The sequence below is a fragment of the Gigantopelta aegis genome, chromosome 5, assembly GCF_016097555.1.
Source record: "Gigantopelta aegis isolate Gae_Host chromosome 5, Gae_host_genome, whole genome shotgun sequence".
Classification (NCBI taxonomy): Eukaryota; Metazoa; Mollusca; class Gastropoda; order Neomphalida; family Peltospiridae; genus Gigantopelta; species Gigantopelta aegis.
In genome coordinates, this window is record NC_054703.1 from 21,835,735 (window position 1) to 21,854,899 (window position 19,165).

General features: G+C 39.0%; 1 protein-coding gene across 1 annotated transcript in view; it reads right to left on the reverse strand.

Moving 5' to 3' along the window:
- Positions 1 to 8,223: 8,223 nt before the first annotated feature.
- The window catches only part of LOC121373004 (centrosomal protein POC5-like), a 34,386-nt gene continuing 23,444 nt past the window's right edge, over positions 8,224 to 19,165 (reverse strand). Inside the window, exons 8-11 of the mRNA XM_041499445.1 lie at positions 15,510 to 15,669; positions 13,076 to 13,290; positions 11,388 to 11,567; positions 8,224 to 8,515 (exon numbers count right to left, since the gene is read on the reverse strand). Of these exons, the coding sequence (XP_041355379.1) occupies positions 8,375 to 8,515; positions 11,388 to 11,567; positions 13,076 to 13,290; positions 15,510 to 15,669 (696 nt within the window). The 3' untranslated portion in view covers positions 8,224 to 8,374. The remainder of the gene's footprint in view (positions 8,516 to 11,387; positions 11,568 to 13,075; positions 13,291 to 15,509; positions 15,670 to 19,165) is intronic.

The following is a 19,165-nucleotide window of genomic DNA, read 5'->3' on the forward strand; positions in this document are numbered from 1 at the left end:
AGACAAAATCCAGTTGGAGCTTTTTACAAATATTAAGACGACCAGAAACACATTGAATATACAGACACTGATATTCTAAACAAGAAAATATATTTAATATGTAAGTTTAATCGTAGAAATATTTGATTAGTCGGAAACATCTTACAATACAGCAAACTCAGGAATGTCCCTTTAAAAATATACTATGCAGTTCTTTGATCAAATGATTGATCTGGTGTCGACTCTTCAGTGCTAATATGAACGTCGTAGACCGCAGTAAAACAGAATCTCTAAAACAGCCACAACTTACAAAGGAAGAAAAATATGCAAGCATAAAAAAAGGAAAAAGTTTGCTTTGTTTAATGACACCACTAGAGCACATTGATTAAATAATCATCGGCTATTGGATGTCAAACATTTGGTAACTCTGGCATAGTCTTAGAGAGAAAACCCGATACATGTTTTTTTTCAGTAGTTGCAAGGGATCTTTTATATGCACTTTCCCACCGACAGGAAAGCAAATACCACGGTCTTTGATCAGTTGTGGTGCACTGGGTGGAACGAGAAAAAAGTCCAGTCAGATGAATGGATCCACCAAGGTGGTTCGATCCTACGACGCAAACACCTCAAGTGAGCACTCAACCGACTGAGCTATATCCTGCTCTCGCAAAGTGCACTTTTTAAAATAAAAGCGGGTTGTGTCATTCGTAAAAAGAAGAAATATTTGCTTTATGACACCTTAACACATTAAAGGGACATTCCTGAGTTTGTTGCAATTTTAAAGATGTTATCGAGTAAAAGAGACTTTTTAACGATTGTAATTACATATCAAATATATTTTTCTGAATAAAATATTAGTGGCTGTATATTAAACGTGTTTCTCATTGTTCTAATATTTGTACGAGGTTAAATTTCATTTTATTTCCTAAAAATCCAATTTGAGCTTCTTACAAATATTATGATGACCAGAAGCACATTGAATATACAGACACTGATATTCTAAACAAGAAAATATATTTAATATGTAAGTTTAATCGTAGAAATATTTTATTTTTCAGAAACATCTTACAATGCAACAAAGTCAGGAATGTCCCTTTAAAACCACGGCTATTTGGTGTTTAACGTGATGGGAGGGGGTGGGGCATGGGGCGTATCCCAGTGATAAAGCACTCGCCTGATGCGTGGTCGGTCTAGGATCGATCCCCGTCGGTGGCTCATTGGGCTATTTCTTGTTATAGCCAGTGCACCACGAGTGGTATAGCAAAGGCTGTGGTGTATGCTATCCTGTCTGTGGGATGGCACGTATAAACGACCGCTTGATTCTAATGGAAAAATGTAGCGGGTTTCCTCGCTAAGACTATATACCAAATGTTTGATATCCAATAGCCTACGATTAATAAATCAATGTAGTCTAGTGGTGTTATTAAACAAAACAAACTTTAACTAACATGGTTATTTTAACACGAGGATAAAACAATAGATGGAACTTACAGCTTACAGCTACTCGAAATACAGCATAAGACAGGACAGTACATACCACAACCTTTGATATTCCAGTGGCACTGATAAAAAAAAAAACCTTCTAAATCTACAAGGGGCGACTGATTCGGCGATTTAAGACGAGAACTACCATTCAGCTATATCCTATCGGTGTGTGTGGGGGGGGGGGGGGGGGGGGGGGGGGGGGGGGGTGCTAGTGTCCTTTTGAGTATACTCTGAACGACTTTTGTGTATAATCTGAACGACAAACCCGTATTACATTATCACAATCGCATCTTTGCACATGGCAGAGTCGAAAGGGTGTTAGGCAAAGTCGTGATCGCTTCCATGATCCACTACCAGGTGCTCGACCTTAGTGAGAAGGACCGCCACTCCTCTAGGAGATCCTAAATATGTTCCATCCCTCCTGCACCGCCAGAAGGACCGCCACTCCTCTAGATCCTACACATGTTTCATCCCTCCTGCACCGCCTGGTGGACCGCCACTCCTCTAGAAGATCCTAAACATGTTCCATCCCTCCTGCACTGCCAGTAGAATGACCGCCACTCCTCTAGGAGATACTAAACATGTTTCATCCCTCCTGCACCGCCTGGTGGACCGCCACTCCTCTAGAAGATCCTAAACATGTTCCATCCCTCCTGCACCGCCAGTAGAAGGACCGCCACTCCTCTAGGAGATACTAAACATGTTTCATCCCTCCTGCACCGCCAGTAGGATTGACACTCCCAAGATTAGCTTAGAAAACCGAAACCCGCACAGGAGAGAGCTCAATGGACTATATACAGCTGGGATAGCATGCACTCATGACTCACTGTAAAAACAGTGATGAAAAAAAGTAAAGTTTGTTTTATTTAACGACGCCGCTAGAGCACATTGATTTTTTATCTTATCATCGGCTATTGGACGTCAAACATATGGTCATTCTGACACTGTTTTTAGAGGAAACCCGCTGTCGCCACATAGGCTACTCTTTTTACGACAGGCAGCAAGGGATCTTTTATTTGCGCTTCCCACAGGCAGGATAGCACAAACCATGGCCTTTGTTGAACCAGTTATGGATCACTGGTCGGTGCAAGTGGTTTACACCTACCCATTGAGCCTTGCGGAGCACTCACTCAGGGTTTGGAGTCGGTATCTCGATTAAAAATCCCATGCCTCGACTGGGATCCGAACCCAGTACCTACCAGCCTGTAGACCGATGGCCTGCCACGACGCCACCGAGGCCGGTTTAAACAGTGATGATATCAGGTGTTCGTGACAGTTGAGCAAATCCTGCCCCACCGGTGGCACCCGTCATGAGTACAGCCTACAACTATCAAGTCTATATTTGAAATGTACGGGATTTTCACCAAACAGATAAAAAAATAGGTGCAAGTGGTTTACACCTACCCACTGAGTCTTGCGGAGCACTCACTCAGGGTTAGGAGTCGGTATCTGGATTAAAAAATCCCATGCTTCGACTGGGGTCCGAACCCCAGTACCTGCCAGCCTGAAGACCGATGGCCTAACCACGACGCCACCGAGGCCGGTCGTGCTGGTACCAGCGAGTGAACCCAGTACATGCCAGTCTTCACGACAGTGCACGTCTCCAAATAGCGGTGGAAAAGCAGTCAATAAAATTCACTTATTAAAATTACCAAAACACCGCAGGCTATTTTTCAAGAGACAGATGTAGGGAAAAGGAAGGGAACTGCATTAACGTGCCCATATTCCGAAGGTTCATGCACGCCCAACCCGGACTTAGCCAGTGACCAATTCCGGGGCAGGAGGGGGATGGTAAGTTTGAGGTGGGCGAAATTTGAAAAATTTAGTAAAGTTGAGAAAAACCATGTCTGGTCAAAATTGAGGCCAAACAAAATATTTGACGGTTCATCCAAAGTTGAAGGTGATTGGAGCAATTTAGACGGACTGCCAAAAATAAAGGGTGCCAGACTATTTACAAAGTGTTTGAAAGGGCGGCCGGAAAAAGTTTAAAGTCTGACCAAGTCCATACGGAGACGAAGGAGGTTGGTAGGGAGGATGCCGCCTACGGAGTCCCGGTGAAGTTTGTGACGTCAAGCTGTGGGAGGAACTGTCGGTACGGTGGGGTTGTTAACATTCTGACGATGGGACGGTAGTCTTTCCCGGATATTGTCTTCATGATCCGATGGATGGTCGGGTTGTCCATATCTTGAAGTATACCCTGGTGGTAAAGTCCCGTCCGGTGGATGGTGACCAGACTGCGTTGCGTCCCTCCTGCAGCTTGACCTCGCGTCGTTTCTAAATGACGCCGGTCAAAAACCGTAGCCCGCAACCCCTGCGCGTGTTGTAACCTCACCGTGGTGCAGGGGTGTAACATTCTCTTTGAGAATGGCCAATACAGCACAAATTGAAATTTTGATTAAAGTCAGTATCTATCTGTAATATTTGTATTTTTGCACAGTTCTTTACACTGTTTTTATTTAAATCTTGAATTTTTATATTGATGTTGATCATCACCTTATTTGTTTGCATTACCTTAGTTTGATACCCAATAGCCGATGTATTTTTCGTGCTGGGGTGTCGTTAAAGAGACATTCCTGAGTTCGCTGCAACTTTTAAGATGTTATCGACGAACAGATCCTTTTTAACGAGTGTAATTACATATCAATTATATGTTTCTGCATCAAATACTAGTGGCTGTATATTAAACGCGTTTCTGATCGTTCTAATATTTTTACTAGGTTAAATTTCATTTCATTTCCTAAAATATAAATTTTTTCGTACATACGAAATTATTTGAAGACGGAATCCAGTTTGGGCTTCTTACAAATATTAAGACGACCAGAAACACATTGAAAATACAGACAATGATATTCTAAATAAAAAAATATATTTAATATGGAAGTTTAATCGTAGGAATATTTTATTAGTCGGAAACATCTTACAATGCAACAAACTCAGGAATGTCCCTTTAAACATTCGTTCATTCATTCCGTAGCCCACAAGGGCAGTGTGCGGCCAGCTTTAGTTCGTTTTGACAAGCTGAGCATAGCGCTGTTGTAGTCGGTCGGCCTGCAGTGACCACTGCTCAGCTTACCCTATGTCCTACAGATGTCCGATTATCTCGTCTTCTATTTAGCTGAAGCTGAGCGCGTGATGTTATATTTTAATTTTATAATGCTCTAAATCATATCTTGGAGGTCCTAATTGTCCATACATTGTCCCAAACCCTTCACTCACCCTGTGCTGTCGTTATTTCCAGCAGGCCATATATATTTTTTTTTAGCAGCTAATACAAAAAGAAATCACAACATGCCACATCATCTTATCTTCCACTTAGCTAAGCTGAGATCGAGATTCTGCTCCTTTTTATTTTTATAATGATCGAAAATACATCTCAGTGGTTTTAATTTCCCCACAGCAATGTGTTGCTCTGCTAGTGATGGATGGTATGCATGACACAATTGAGACCCCAATCTGATTAAAATTAGCTCCATTGGTCTACCAGTAGATCTAACAGCATTGCGTGGACCTGTCCAGGTGACATTTCATCTATAAATAACAATTTAAATATCGACCAATTACACTTCGCCTTTTATAGCGTTATTCAGGAGCATACAAATTCTAAAAATATCGGGCGAGACCATACAATAGGCGAACTTGTTGGTTTATTTCAATATTGAAAAAACAGGGGGTAAAGTGCAGCAATAAACTCTGGATTGTATACTAGTATAAACAGATTTTATGGCTATACCATCACGTTTTTGTTGTTTTTTTCGTTTTTTTGAAACGAATTTTATATAAAATTTTATACTGAAATTAGTTTCCGGCATACTTCGTAATTCACCCGAATCATTTCGTATACCCTCGGCATAATCCCGAATGTTTTTAAATTCTTTTCAAATCACTGGCATTATTTTGCAAGTAAGGTTTTGATTGGTCGAATGAAAGGTCAACTGGACATGAGCTCCAACGGGCTGCTGAGATTGTTGAGACCCCATCATTGTTTCCATACCAATCCCACCCCCCTCTTTTTCAGCTAGGTACGACCTTATATATCAGTTACGCAATCTACCACTCAAGAAACACAAGGTAAAATAACAAAGAATTAAATATCTACCTAATGAAATTATAAAAGTTTATTTGCATCAATATTATACATATTAACGTAAACTTAAAGTTAATATAAAATAAATACTCTATACATGTACAGTTCCATATAATAATAAAAAAGGCCAAGGCACTCGATAAAAAAGAAATTAATTTATGGACACAGCGTATAACTAACATTCTACGATATTGTTAATTAAATCTATCTTTCCGGGGTCAGTTGTTCAAACATTAGTTAGTTTTAGGGGTGTTCTAATTATGCGATTAATCTTGCCGCATGCGATCATATCATACTGTCAGAACACCTAAATCAGGACGATTTCAGTCTTACACATTCTGATTTTTGTAGGCCCGACAAATCGCATACAAGTCGTTACAACTAATCGCATAATGAGAATGCCGCTTTAACCAATGGCTAACAGACATTTTCAAAATCAAGGACTGAATCAATACAAATAGTAATTGTTGAAGACATATTGTTGAGACTTGATTTAGACCAACCAAAGGTTTCCATACACAATCAAATCTAGTTTATTTTTGACAGCATTCCTCTTTTTGCCACAATAAAGCAATCTGCAAACTCATCTCACAGATGGAGCCAGCGAAAGTAGACACTGTGCCCATGACAGGCGTGCACTACAACAACTTGCTCTGAATGTGAACGTTAAACACTCTGATCTGACCTGACCTGACCAGTGACCTGGTCTCACAGATACTGTATAGCACATACACAATCCTATAACAGCCGCAAGTCATTTGTCCTGGAATGTTTCAAAGTAAAATCCAATGCTTTCTCTAAAACAAACTTCTGCTGAATCTAGGTCTCAGCTACAAAAAAATTATTTGGTTCTATGCATGTTTTGAAACAAATTTCGTCAATACTAAAATAATAAAACACTTTTTTTTTTAAATCATTAAAAAAATTAAAATTAAAATATGCACAGAATTGAACATTTATAGATGCACCTATAAAACATGTTTTATTGATCTGGGGCTCAGAGTTGATCAGAAATGGACATAGATGTGAAAACGTAACATTAAGCTAAATGCTGAAGCAATCTACTTAGCTTAAAACATTAAAATTAAATCTTTAAAATCATGAATTGTGATGAACCTTCACTGGTGCAACTATAAACCAAGTTTCATTGGTCTGGGCCTTCTCGCTTGTGAGATATGGACTGAAACGTTAAGTTGACTTAAATGCAACAGTTGATGCCGTTTGCCACTATAGGAGTAATACATACGTGTAGTCATATGTGTCATATTTTGACTCCAACAAGGCGATACAAAACTACTCAATAGTCTAACTATAGGGGTGGGGGAGAGCTACTGCCCCCATCCAGCCCACATCATGTACACCTATGCTTATTAGAGCCTCCACAAGTCCAAATTATTGGACTCAGTACTCGAGGGTCAAACATCGACCAGGACCCGAATACCCGACACTTACTGAGGATAAATAACGAGACTAAGGAATAAAGTAAACAATAATCTAACTATAGGGGTGGGGGGAGAGCCGCTCCCCCATCCAGCACACATCATGTATATCTATGCTTATTAGGACCTCCATGAGTCCAAAATATTGGACTCGAGTACTCGAGGGTCAAACATCGACCAGGACCCGAATACCCGACACTTACTAGATGATAATGAGACTAATGAATAAAATAAACCAGCATTATGCATTTTAATCCCAGCTTTGAACATGGATACCAAATCATGCCATTGTATTGCATTCCACAAATTCGACTTCTATTTTCCCTCCATGTCTCAGATCACTATAATGTAACCAGAGACGAACACATGGCAACATGACGTTAAAAAAATACAATTAAATGAGTGCGCTCTTCCTTGTATGGGTACTCGAGTCCTGTCAACAGACTTGAGGCTTGTTACACTCGGTCCGTGACCAAGTACTTGAGTCCTGTCAACAGACTTAGAGGCTTGCTACACTCGGTCCGTGTCCAAGTACTCGAGTCCTGTGAACAGACTTGAGGCTTGTTACACTCGGTCCGTGTCCAAGTACTCGAGTCCTGTCAACAGACTTGAGGTTTGTCACACTCGGTCCGTGTCCAAGTACTCGAGTCCTGTCAACAGACTTGAGGCTTGCTACACTCGGTCCGTGTCCAAGTACTCGAGTCCTGTCAACAGACTTGAGGTTTGTCACACTCGGTCCGTGTCCAAGTACTCGAGTCCTGTCAACAGACTTAGAGGCTTGCTACACTCGGTCCGTGTCCAAGTACTCGAGTCCTGTCAACAGACTTGAGGCTTGTTACACTCGGTCCGTGTCCAAGTACTCGAGTACTCGTGGAGACCCTAATCCTTATGTATGTTATTATAACAGTCAATATATATATAGTGAAACCCCCCTAAACCGAACACGTTTGGGACCAAATAAAAAATCCAGTTTTTAGAGGTATCTGGTTTAGAGAGGTTCTCTTTTGTACAGATATTTAAAAACGGACCATGAAAAATGTCCGGTTTTGAGGGAATTTCAGTTAATAGAGGGTCTGGTTTTGAGAGGTTTCACTTTATATGGTTGGCTGGGGTGCAGAAATGGAAACTATATCAGTAGTCCGCCGAAATACAGATTCATTCATGTTGTATTGACCAAACAGTAGACAGTTGATGCGAGTATACAGCACTCTTTCCGAAAAAGTAGGTCGCCAGTCGGATTGGTGGATATATATATTTTTTTTCAATCGTCCCTCAGAACTTTTCTCTGTATTTGGTGTGTGGACTAATTCTTTCTGTACCCCTGGCGTGGACGGAATGTTGAAAACGTAATGTCACAGATGTCGTTTAGAATACTTCAGCAATGTCGTCAGTCGACAACTTTAACCGTCTGAATGTGAGGTGCCACTGTAACAGGGGCTCCCTGGCCGGCTAAACGTTTAAAGATATGACCAGGGGGCGCTGTCTGCGGTTTGGGATATTTGCTGGCTGTCGCATGACCAATGGTTTGCTAGAAAGGAAAAGAAAAGAAAAATTATAAAATAATTTATAAGAAATAATAGCGTTTGGTTTAAACAATATTTATTAACTATCAAATATGCCTTATTGGGATAGTAATACAATTCATAAATACAAATCTAATATATTTTGTTAGAAAAGATGGCAGAAATATAATAAAAAATAATATTTATAAATTGCTATAATGAAATATAAATGAAAAGAAATGAAGAAAAGTTGAGAAGAGAGAAGAGTCGGAGAGAGAGAGAGAGAGAGAGAGAGAGAGAGAGAGAGATAGAGAGATTAACTAAACAGGCATACAGGCTCCCTATTTTGTAAGGAGAAGACCAATATTTGCCTGAATTAAACAAAAATGCTTCATTCTGGAACAAGTTTATTCATATTTACATTATTACCTAACAGCTACATGTATATATCGGGTTTCAAACAAATCAAAACACATTTTCACATCACTACAACTAGTATTATCGGTAGAATGATGCAAATACACAGTAGAAACGTTTCTGGCTGGTACGTTTTGCCCAAATATCGCCATTGTTTTTACCTGTGCGCTTATGACTGATTCATTAATTGATCACAGTTACCGGGTAATTGGTTTATCATGGGAAATGGGCACTGCTTGGAACAGAAAACCCCCACTAAGTCCAATATAGAAGGAGACCTGTGACTTGGTAAAGTTGGTTTCGTTTAACGAAACCACCATAGCACCCTGATTTATTAATCATCGGCTACTGGACATCAAACATTTGATAATTCTGACATATAGTCTCATAGAGGAAACCTGCTACATTTTTCCATTAGTAGCAAGGGATCTTTTATATCCATCATCCCACAGACTAGATAGCACATACCACGGCCTTTGATACACCAGTCACGGTGCACTGGCTGAAATGAGAAATAGCATATAGGGTCCACCAATGGGGATTGATCCTAGATCGACCTTGCCTCAGGCGAGTGCTTTACCACAGGACTAAGTCTCACCCCAGATAGAGTGCTAATAGTTTTATGTTTTTTTCATGTGACGACTCGTATATGACAGCATAGCACATACCATGATCTTTGATATACCAGTAGTGGTGCATTGTTTGGAATGAGAAATAGCTCAATGAGTCCACCGGCGGGGATTGATCTCAAACTGACAGGGCATCAAGCGAGCACTTTACCACTGGTCTACATCCCTCCCTGAGAGGTTTTTTGTTTTTTTGTTTACTGACACTACTAGAGCACATTGATTAATTAATCATCAGCTATTGGATGTCAAACATTTGGTCATTCCTAATACAGCAAGGGATGTTTTATCATGCACTTTCCCACAGACAGGAAAGGACATACCACAGCTTTTGATCAGTCATGGTGCACTGGTTGGAACAAGAAAAAGAAATCAGTTGAATGGATCCATAGAGGTGGTTCGATCCTGCGATACAAGCTCTCAAGTGAGCACTCAACTGACATAGCTAAATCCCACCCCGAGAGTAAAAGTAAAGTTTGTTTTATTTAACGACGCCACTAGAGCACATTGATTTTTTTATCTTATCATCGGCTATTGGACGTCAAACATACATGTATGGTCATTCTGACACTGTTTTTTTTTAGAGGAAATGCTGTCGCCACATAGGCAGAGCTGCCAACCCTTAGCCACAAGTGAGAGTAGCATTCATGACAAGCTGAGCACAGCAAATGATATTTGAGCCTAGCATGGCTGAATGTCATAAACAACAGCAAAAGAAGACACCAAATAATACCAAATAACTACATCATAGTAACTGCAAAAGACTGGGTCATGCTATTTTTAGCATAGATAACGCTTGTCATCGGTTAAGGGATACAGACATACCCGAAATGTAACGAATGTTGTCAAACAAGTCGGGCGATTTGAACAGGATTATAAATGACCAGAATTTTGTTTTTAAAACAGCATCAAAATGCAATAAACTCAAAATTAACTGTTGTGCGATGAATGCTTGTATTCTTATTTCAAGTTAAAATTAAAATGACTCTATTCCTAACTGGCATACGTTCACATGCAATGTTATACATTCAGAGGCATGCAAGCATAACATAACTAAAGAACCGTTCATTGATGGTTTTATAGTACTCGACACCTGTCTGTTACTGAATACACCTTAGTATAACTGTTTTACAATGGTTCTTAAACCGCAAATTATACTTTTATATGTTGGAATAAAAAAAAGAAGAAGCCACAGAAATGAGGAATTCAGTTTTTAGTTAGGCCCCTACTGTATTCCAAGATTACGTCCAATTTTTAGTATAATTGCCAAAAATCACCCGCTTTTCAACTGTACTCTGTAGACCTATAATTTGTGATAAAGTTGAAATAAAACATAATTCGTTAGTAGAAATTTTGGCCAAATACACTAATCATCCAGTTATGTTTATCTGTTGCAAAAGTTATTACTGGTTTTCATTAGCATATCATACTGGATTTTTTTTCCAACTGAGCGTAGCAATTTCGGCATGAGCATAGCAAATGTCGACTAAGCGTAGCAAACTACGCCCAAAGCGTAGCAGTTGGCAACTCTGCATAGGCTACTCTTTTATGACAGGCAGCAAGGGATCTTTTATTTGCACTTCCCACAGGCAGGACAGCACAAACCATGGCCTTTGTTGAACCAGTTATGGAACACTGGTCGGTGCAAGTGGTTTACACCTACCCACTGAGCCTTGCGGAGCACTCACTCAGGGTTTGGAGTCAGTATCTGGATTAAAAATCCCATGCCTCGACTGGGATCCGAACCCAGTACCTACCAGCCTGTAGACCAATGGCCTAACCACGACGCCACCTAGGTCGGTCCCACCCCGAGAGAAACAGAGACAGACAAAGGAGTGTTTTTAAATACACTGACTTTAGTAATAGGCTGGTGTCGTTCGACAATAACAGAGGCCATTGGAGGAGCCAGCGTCTGTGAGTTTGCGGATAAGATACTCTTCCCCGGCCTCCCAGAATCCACTCTGGCTGTTATTTTAGTGCTGATCACTTTCCCCTTCGACGAGGAAGTCGAACTGGTGCTCGGTTTAGCAGACGGCTGGAATGGAAAACAATGACCTTTAATGAAACAAAGAAAATGATTTTTGTCTTCACAAATAGACGGTTACTGTGAGATTTTCTTTAAACAGCAAAATGACAGGATGTTTTCACACAGCACTAAAAATAACTCCTTTTTTTACCTTTGATTTGACCTTTGAGAGTTATTTTTGTAGTTATTTGTGCCAAGAGGGAGGGGGGTTCATGGATTCAACCCACCCCTGCTCAAAGTAAAAAAACTTTTTGCGACAGTATTTTTGCAGGCACTTGTGCAAAGAGGAAGGGGTATTCATGGATTCAACTCACCCCTCGCTTGAAGTAAAAAACTTTGTTAGAGTTATTTTTGCAGGCACTTGCAACAGAAATATTTTGGAATCTCTTAAATTCCATCCAGAATTAATTGTAAAGTTTTTAAAACACTTTGACTTCTATACAAAGTTTTAAAATATACTTACCTTGATTTTATGTATTATATTATACTTTTTCCCCACAGCTCCTTACACTGTGGTTTTATATAAATAATATTTTCATATACTTACCATTTGTGACACCCAATAGCCGATGTGTATTTTTGTGCTGGGGTGTCATTAAACATTCATTAATTCATTCATTTTGCCGGCACTTGTGCAAAGGGGGAGGGTGTTCATGGATTCAACCCACCCCTCGTTTAAAGCAAATTTTCTTTTTTTTAAATATATTTTATAAGCGAACATGACTCGAACTACCCCTCTAAACCACACTCGCAGCAGTCTAGACTCCCCCATGCATAATTTGCTGCACACATTCTTGTTTTGTTATGAGCTTGTTGCCCAGATTGAGTTTATTCTGAGATCTGAAACCTTTTACTAGTACATGCATTTATAGTTTTTGTCATTTGACTGGTGTTTCAGAGCCATCAGAATCATTTATTCATTATACTGCTGCTGACCAAACCAGGCAGAGTTACGGACCCTAATGTAATGTTTTTGATTATTGGCCGTGTTTAAAAGCTTGTTTGGAAACATAACAGACCACTTTTCACTGCAAATACCAATTTCAAAACTAATATTTATTATAAGAGGTTTTTGCATGTGTTCCATGTAATATAGCTCCATGTGAAGGGAAATAACTCTGGTGAAAAAGCTAGCCATGTAAATTGTATGCGAAATGCATGGGCTGACTATAGCTGATATGATCTGTATTGAACAGGTTGTTTGAGGTCAATATCACCTGCAAAGTGTTTTTCTTCCATTAATCCTCATAACTAAATGTAGAACACTCCTGCAATGTTGTTTGTAGCCATAGAAAGTTCCTTTTCTGCTTTTCACAATGTTAATTTTTTTTTATCAGAACTGTTACCATTATCTACCTCATTGGAAATGGGTTTGTTTTTTTCTTTTCTTTTCCCCCCCCCCCCCCCCCCCACATAACTAGAACACTCCTGCGATGTTATTTGTAGCCACAGAAAGTTCCTTTTATGCTTTTCACAATGTTAAAAAAAGAAAGACATTTTTAAAAGAACACTATTACCACTGTCTGGGCATGAGGTACATTCGACGTCACTGCCCGCGACCCCTGACTTGTGATGACGCGAGGTGGCGGGTATTCTGCAGGATGTGACGTGTAAATAGCTTCCTGTGGAATGGTTTTCGGCGCCCCGTGGTCTTTCTCGAGCACCCCCCCGTCTAGATTATCCGAGATGTCATCCTGTGAGGACGAGGAACCAGTGTGGTGGTGCTGGTTCACTGAAAACAAAACAACAATCCTGTGCAATTAAATATGTAGCCCATCATAAACTGATCTCACGAATAAACAAGCAATTTGTGATGATTAAAAAAAGAGTAAAGTTTGTTTTATTTAACGACGCCGCTAGAGCACATTGATTTTTTATCTTATCATCGGCTATTGGACGTCAAACATATGGTCATTCTGACACTGTTTTTAGAGGAAACCCGCTGTCGCCACATAGGCTACTCTTTTTATGACAGGCAGCAAGGGATCTTTTATTTGCGCTTCCCACAGGCAGGATAGCACAAACCATGGCCTTTGTTGAACCAGTTATGGATCACTGGTCGGTGCAAGTGGTTTACACCTACCCATTGAGCCTTGCGGAGCACTCACTCAGGGTTTGGAGTCGGTATCTGGATTAAAAATCCCATGCCTCGACTGGGATCCGAACCCAGTACCTACCAGCCTGTAGACCGATGGCCTGCCACGACGCCACCGAGGCCAGTCCTTGTGATGATTAATGCAGCTCTTTATAAAAAAACATAAAAAAATTAAAAAAAAACCCAAAGATAAACTTGTTTCAGTCCTCAAAGATAAACTTGTTTCAGTCCTCCGAGAATTGAACAGGGGCGGGAAGTAGCCCAGTGGTAAAGCGCTCGCTTGATGCGTGGTCGGTCTGGGATCGATCCCCGTCGGTGGGCCCATTGGGCTATTTCTCGTTCCAGCCAGTGCACCACGACTAGTATATCAAAGGCCATGGTATGTGTTATCCTGTCTGTGGGATGGTGCATATAAAAGATCCCTTGCTGCTAATTGAAAAGAGTAGCCCATGAAGTGATGCCAGAGGGTTTCCTCTATATATCTATGTGGTCCTTAACCATATGACTGACGCCATATAACCGTAAATAAAATGTGACGAGTGCGTCTTTAAATAAAACATTTCCGTCCTTCTGAGAATTGAAAATCTGTGTGACCCATTTATCGGTAAAGCAGAAATAAATCCATGTAACCCATTTCCTTTTTGCGTAACAGGTTATATCCAAGTAAATGGTGATGTAAATTTTGCGCAAACAAAAAATAAGTTACACAAATTAGATTTGTTAGAGCAACGCGAGAACGAAACGATCGCTCTCGTAAATTTCAGAGGCCTGTGTTTTCTACTTTATGCTGACGATGTACATTGTATTTGGTTATTGCATGCTGCATTAAAAAAAAGCTGACTAAGATCAAAGTCTATGTTAATCAATGTGATCATCTTTTCACTTCTTGTTCAAGTTGTTAACACGATTGTAAGGTTTTGTTAGAAACTATTACTTTCTTTTTAAATAAAGTAGTTCACAAGATGCATAACAAAAACAATTGTAACTATTATCATATCTTTCGCTGTGATAATATTTACTTGTTCAAATTTGACTTACACCATGTGGTTGTGGTCTGTTTTTGTGATTATCATATTATCGATGAACAGATTAACAATTTCTTAACTCTGTGAAATTGAAGGCAAACTAAGATTTGTCCACGCACTAGCGACTAATACGCCTGAATCGTCCCTTAGTTTTAGTTCAAGTTGCCAAACAAAAACAACAGTTGCATATGCTACAAAATCAGTTACAAAGTAGAGGGCTGTTTATTGGCCTAGAACCCATAGTTAGTGTGAAAAAAACTAAATGCAAAAAACTTACACCTAAACATCTTAGCCATCAGAAAAGTAAAACCTATAACTCACCTATTGAACATTTGGTAATTATTACATTTTTCCATTAGCAGCATGGGATCTTTTATATGCACTTTCCCACAGACAGGAAAGCAATGTACTACTGCCTTTGACCGGTTGTGGTGCACTGGTTGGAATGAGAAAAAAACCAGTTAGTTTAATGGATCCATCAAGGTGGTTTGGTCTTGTGACACGAGCACCTCCTGCGAGCGCAAAACTGACTGAGCTAAATCCTGCCCCTCGCCTATCGAACAGCCCACTGGGCTATTTCTCATTCCAGCCAGTGCACCACGACTGGTATATCAAAGACTGTGGTATGTGCTATCCTGACTGTGGGATGGTGCATATAACAGATCCCTTGCTACTAATGGAAAAAAAAATGTTGCGGGTTTTCTCTCAGACTACGAGTCAAAATTACCAAATGTTTGACTTCCAAATAGCCGATGATTAATAAATCAATGTGCTCTCGTGGTGTCGTTAAACAAAACAAATTTTTTAAAAAGTTTTGCCTACTGAACATACCATCAGCGTGTTCTTCGTCTCCCTGGAACATGGACATGGCTTCAAGGTTGAGCGCACACACGCCGCGCATGAACGCCTTCTTCATGGCCTCCTCGTAACGCTCCCGTTCCTTCATCAGTTTCGAGACCTCCACTCGCGACGCTTCTAGAGCCTCGTTCAGCTAAATCAAACACGAGAGAAAAACATTAAAAATTAAAACGAATAAATGTTTACTAACCCCAGCAGAAAAATACACATCAGCTACTGGGTGCCAGAAAAGGTAAATATATGGAAATATTATTTATACAATTAAACCAAAATGAAAAAGAGCTGTGGGGCAAGGTACATGTGGATATAGAGGATTCATCACAAGTGCTCCTTAATATGGAACACATATCAATCAGTCTACCGGTATGCTTATTGGCATTTGTTGAGGCTCTTCCAAAACAAATACTGATTAATCAGACGAGGTCACAATTTCGTAATGAAAAATCAAAGAGCTGTCAGAACACTAGAAACATTGTTCATAGATTAACAAATGATTCTGTGACATTTATCCTATATTCATGTTTGTAGTACAATAAATTGATCTGCAACAGCAGTTTTATTATTACTGGGTATTTACCTAGTACATTATAAGATGGTCTGAATTTAAAGGGCTACAAAAAGATAGTCATTATATCTGACAAAGTACTGTTTAAAAACATCATTTTCTAAAAGAATCTGGCAACACATTCTTGTTGCGACACAAGTAAAAATTGACATCAACTGCATGTGCACCATGCAACAACACAGCACCAACTGAAATTTAGCTTGCCAACACAACTAACAAAAATACACATATATCAAAAGTGTTTTATGAATATTTATTATTACACAGAGAATAACTAGTTAATGATACAGAATATTGGCTTTATTCGGTGACAGTAAGAATGGGAAATTTTCCATTCGGCCCGAACAAGATAAAGCTGATATCTTACATCATTAACTAGTCAGGGGTTCAAAAATTTTCAAAATATTTACTTGCCATAGGGCAAGTGCCAATCAGATTTTCACTTGCCCCAAATATATTTTTCCACTTGCCCATACTTCTTAAGTAACCAATTGTGTTACTCCTATTTAATTTAATACAGTGCTTAATAATATAATAATATTGAAAGTAATTGGTTTGATTGCACAAATAAAGAAGTTTGCCAATAAGTTACAACACTTATTCAGGAAGTACTAAATGTATATGTCTGTCCAGTAGTATCCACTGTCTTCTCTATTTGTTGATTTAAACTTTAGTTTTTAAATAGTGTCCATTTGTTGATTTAAAATTTGTTATTTGTTTGGTAGTGTCCACTTGTTCATCTCAATATAATTATTGTGTCGATGTATGTATTAGTGGCTGTGGATATGGCGAGAATCCTTTCCACTTGTGAGCCATTCTTTTACGGCTGGCATTGGTTGAAAAATGTTTAAGGATTTTGGCCCATATGTCATTATTGTGAGTATATTATTTAACATTCTTTGCCCCAAAACACTTCTCTGGGATGTTTTACCCTGTTCACAGCTGAGAAAAATCTCTCGCAAACAGCCACGACTGGGCTCAAAGTACACATGAGCTCTGTTAATGTTTTTAAATAGTGTATGATTGGTAAACAACAGAAGGGGAGAGGGTGTACAAAAAAAGGACATCGATTGCAGCCTTGTATTTTTAATTTATTGAGCATAATTTATGTTAAAAAGTATTAATAAAGCAGAAAAAAAAAATATTTTCATGTATGCTTAGAGGGCATCGCACCATCATGATTATGGCATAGGGCTAATGAAATCTAACTTGTAATGATTATGATGTAGGGCTAATGAAATCTAACTTCAACTTACCCGTTCATTTTACACGGACGTAGATTTACATTTGCAAATACTTACTGAAAAACATTAAGTATGTTCTGCTACAAGGTTTATGATATCTAAACTAAAATATCTTGCAATGTTTATAAGAATACAGTTCATAATAATTATGCTTTCTTCAAGTGAACTCAGAAATTATAAACGTGCTTTACACCCCCGTTCATTTGCAAAGAGTAGATTCCAGAGTCCACCACGTTAACTGTAATATAATTTGAATATGACAATTTTTGTAAGGATTAAACATTCTGATTGCATTCACATGGCATGTATATTTAATTTTTATTTAAAATACACCTGCAAAGTCACAGTATTATCTCAACGCTCCATTATTTTTCAGTAATGGAGAGATGGAACCCTACTTAATTAACCCACTAAAATCATTGGTGTTAATTTCCATACTAACATATATTCACATAAAATTATTACTCAGTGGTGTATTTTAAGTAGGGAAATATCCTTGTATTTTAAGTAGGGAAATAATGGGACTTGTCTCCATTATTTTTCAGGAATGGAGAGTTACTCGGACATTCCCCTGTACATAAGCTGTAAAGCGTATTGGACGTTATTTCTAAGTTTGAAGATCATCGAACCGATTACTTGTACGAATTCAGTCAAACGTTCTGTGGCGGAAATTACCGATCTTAGTCGATAGGGCAAGAGTTCCGATAGTTCCAGCATTTAGTGTTAGGGTTAGTTCTCCTTAGAGCTATGTAAATGCTCAAACGATTGGAACTCTTTCCAAAGGTTTTACCGAGATTTGTAAAAAAAGAAAAATATAAAAAAGTTTTAGGTGATAATTAGTCACTTGACATCGAGCATATGCAGTTAACATAATTACTTGCTCGGCATGAAAATTCCACTTGGCATGGGCGTCGGGTGATGGGATTTTTGAACCCCTGCTAGTCATTACTTTTATCCCAGAGTCCATAAAAAACATGGTGAAAAGCTATTATTTCTGTTATTATTTGAAGACAAATGAGCGATTTTGTACTATAAATGTATCTACATGTATGCATCTGCTAGTATATATGTATGACTTTGCTTTAATCAGTCATTATAATACGTCGATAGAAACAGTGGTTGCAGGATAAATTAAAATAACTGTGATTGTGATCTACAGAATATTAATACACTGGCAATATCATACTTACCAGAATAGTGACACTAGAATTCAACTTGTTATTGTGCTACAAACATGAATAGTCATCAGAAGCCATTCACAATTTTCAACATTTTCATGAGCATGTTATGTGTTTGTGTGTGTCATTTTCACCATATGCAAAACAAAGCAAAAATGTTAATCAGATATTCCTAAGAAAATCTATGTACATGTGGTGGTTTTGCTTGCTTGTTAATTTGCTACTTCGGTAATCGAAAGCCAAGCAGGTCATTATATATACATGTATACCACACGTGTGATATGGGCTAACCTATTTTTAATTGGCTTCAACAGGGACGGAATGTAGCCCAGTAGTAAAGCACTCGCTTGATGCACCATAGGTCTGGAATCGATCCCTGTCGGTGGGCCCATTGAGCTATTTCTCGCTCTAGCCAGTGCACCACGACTGACATATCAAATACTGTGGTATGTGATATCCTGTCTGTGGGATGGTGCATATAAAAGATCCCTTGCTAGTAATGGATAATATGTAGCAAGTCTATATGTCAAAATTACCAAATGTGTGACATCCAATAGCCGATGATTAATACATCAATGTGCTCTAGTGGTGTCGTTAAACAAAAACAAACTTTCTAACATTGCTTGAACAATTCCTTATTCT